The 2,500-nt window shown below is 38.3% G+C and overlaps 1 protein-coding gene across 2 annotated transcripts in view; it reads right to left on the bottom strand.

Moving 5' to 3' along the window:
- Nucleotides 1–2,500, bottom strand: part of Scox (Synthesis of cytochrome c oxidase) — a 5,013-nt gene that overhangs the window by 84 nt on the left and 2,429 nt on the right. For both annotated transcript variants that reach the window (XM_043004005.2, XM_043004006.2), the window contains exons 2-5: nucleotides 2,270–2,465; nucleotides 980–1,177; nucleotides 578–786; nucleotides 1–315 (exon numbers count right to left, since the gene is read on the bottom strand). The exon at nucleotides 1–315 is cut by the window's left edge and continues 84 nt beyond it. In XM_043004005.2, coding sequence (XP_042859939.2) covers nucleotides 151–315; nucleotides 578–786; nucleotides 980–1,177; nucleotides 2,270–2,465 — 768 coding nt within the window. In that variant the 3' untranslated portion in view covers nucleotides 1–150. The remainder of the gene's footprint in view (nucleotides 316–577; nucleotides 787–979; nucleotides 1,178–2,269; nucleotides 2,466–2,500) is intronic.

Raw genomic sequence — 2,500 nt, 5'->3', positions numbered from 1 at the left:
CAATGAATTATCCACACACATATGATGATACATCTTAGGCTGTTAAACGATAACAATTCCAGAGCTGAGTAACATTTTTGGCAAGTTCATACCAAATCAATTAATACAAGCAGGAATGCCAAAAACAAGCACCATAATCTCAGCAGAATACTAAATGAGGCCTCCAAATATGCCCTTTTTTCTGTTTATTTCCTCGAACTTCTTCATGTTGAACACCACACTCGCTACTACTTGGTCTGCCGTCTTGTTCTGGCCGTAGTAGTCGACAAACTCTCCGTCAGGGTTTATGAGGTAAATAATGATCGTATGGTCCACCTGTTGTAAAGAGAAGCTCAGTTTAGGGTGGAGAGACTAAACATTGCATGCCAAGAATTCTATTAAATAAATTTTGAAGCTAACAATAGTACCGTATAATTCTTTTATCTCCTTGTAAAACACAACTCTCATCACAATACTGTCTTCAATATCTATGACACTGATTAGATAACAAGCTAATAAAAAAAATAAACATGTCAAAAATTCCGAGGAGAAAGTACAATGGAAAAGGCGGAGAGTATGATTACCGCAACACACTCACAATGTAATCATCGTCATCGTCCCTTGGCCCCGCACTGAAGTAAACACGATACGCTCGGCAGGCTTCGCCGATCTTCTCCACCGGCCCAGTGAAACCCAACATCTTTGGGTGGAATTCCTTCAAGTAGTCCTTAATCAGTTCCTTTGTGTCTCTGAAGGGATCCACGGTGATGAACAGCGGCTGGATGTCTGGCACGGTTTTCAATGCATCTGGAAGAAATGAACAAGATTATGAAGTTCTACATCTTGCACTTCACGTTGAGAAGCATCGTATTTAACTCGGCCTTTTGCCCGTGATAGTGATGAAAAACATGAAATAATTTAAAATGCAAATTATCTATCATAACAAACATATTTCTTCGCATTCCCTTCCAGCTACCACTCTGCACTTCAACCAACTCACCGACTTCATCCACGACTTTAGCCATTTTCTCTAGTTCATCCGGACACACATCGGGGCAGTGAGTAAAGCCGAAGTACAGCAGACACCACTGGCCTAAGAAGTCATCACTTGACCTGGCTTTTCCATGGTGATCAATCAACTCGAAACGACCTCCGATGCTGGCCTTCCCCAGAGCTCTCTTCCTCTCTCGTTCCTGAGCTGTGAGAAGAATATAAAACCTTCAGTTGATAAAAACATTAGGTAGATCAAATAAACATAATCTACCTTATTACTACTGCATTAATTAATCAGTAATAATAAAATTCACAATAAAAAATTAAGAACAAAAATAAGCAATTCAATTTACCCTGTACACAAAAATATAATATAAGAAGAATATGCCCTGACTTGGCAATGCCTTCTGTAAAGTCTACAAAACATATATAATATCTTACCATCTGAGGGAGGCTTATTTTCAAAATGTCTTTATTGCATTTTCAAATCACTTCTCCTTTTCATGGAAATATTTTCAAGTCACTTCTTTTCATGGTCAATCAATCAGCCAAAGAAAATCTCACAAAATAGGCCTCGACAAAACTCCTAAACTCAACCTATTGAAAATGAGGATACATTTACTTGCCTAGTCGCCAAGACTGGCACTAATGCCACAGGTGAGGTGAGGTAGGCCTAGTAATTAACTCCTCGGTGACTAAAGGCTTGTGAAGACATCAATGTGCAAAATCAAGTAATAAAAAATCAAAACGTGACCTTTTGCACTTTCTTTCATCTACTCATTATAATGCTAGTCATTTTTGTTTTTGTCATCTTTTTGTACTTTATAGGATTGTGAGACTTACATGTTCCATATAATAGTCTTTATCAAGTCAATTAAGGAGTTTTGATAATGCTATATTCTCTAGAGTGGAAATTACATTTTTTTCCAACTACCGATTTTCAAACACATCTAGTCACATAGAGATGAACTTCAAGATAGTTGGTTAGCTTCATATTTGTACTGCTTAGCTATATTCTTACAAAATGTATGATAATAATGAACCTGTAATAAATCAAAATTATATATAATAAAGAGATAATTATATTAAAATAAGGAAGGAAGAAAGACATTGAAGAACAGAGATAAAAGGAGAAAATAGAATAAAAAAAGAAAAAGAGGAAAAAAAAAGAAAAAATGAGGAGAAACAAACAGGAAAAATGAAGCACAAAAAGAGAAACCTAAAACCACAAAAAAAAATCTTAAAACCCCATTACAACCACAAGCCTATGCTCGACGAGAAGCTCAGTCGTACGTACCCAACTCCTTCTCATTCCTAACGTAGAGCATGAACCCCAGGAGTCCCGAGCCTGCGATGCCGGTGATCAGGAGGGACTTCCAGCTGATAGGCCCCTTGCCCTTACTGACGTCTTTTTTCCTAGGGGGCTGGCTGGGAGGGGGCGTGGAGTAGGCTCTGGTGGTCCCGAGTAGGGCTAATGAGGGCTGGGGATGTCTCTGAAATTGAGGGAGAAGTTTTAGATGTTTTCTGT

Source organism: Penaeus japonicus, unplaced genomic scaffold (genome assembly GCF_977035675.1).
Source record: "Penaeus japonicus unplaced genomic scaffold, GWHDUDI00000001_assembly GWHDUDI00000028, whole genome shotgun sequence".
Lineage (NCBI taxonomy): Eukaryota > Metazoa > Arthropoda > Malacostraca > Decapoda > Penaeidae > Penaeus > Penaeus japonicus.
Note: the sequence above shows the minus strand (reverse complement) of the source record. Positions and strands in the feature narration are given on the sequence as shown.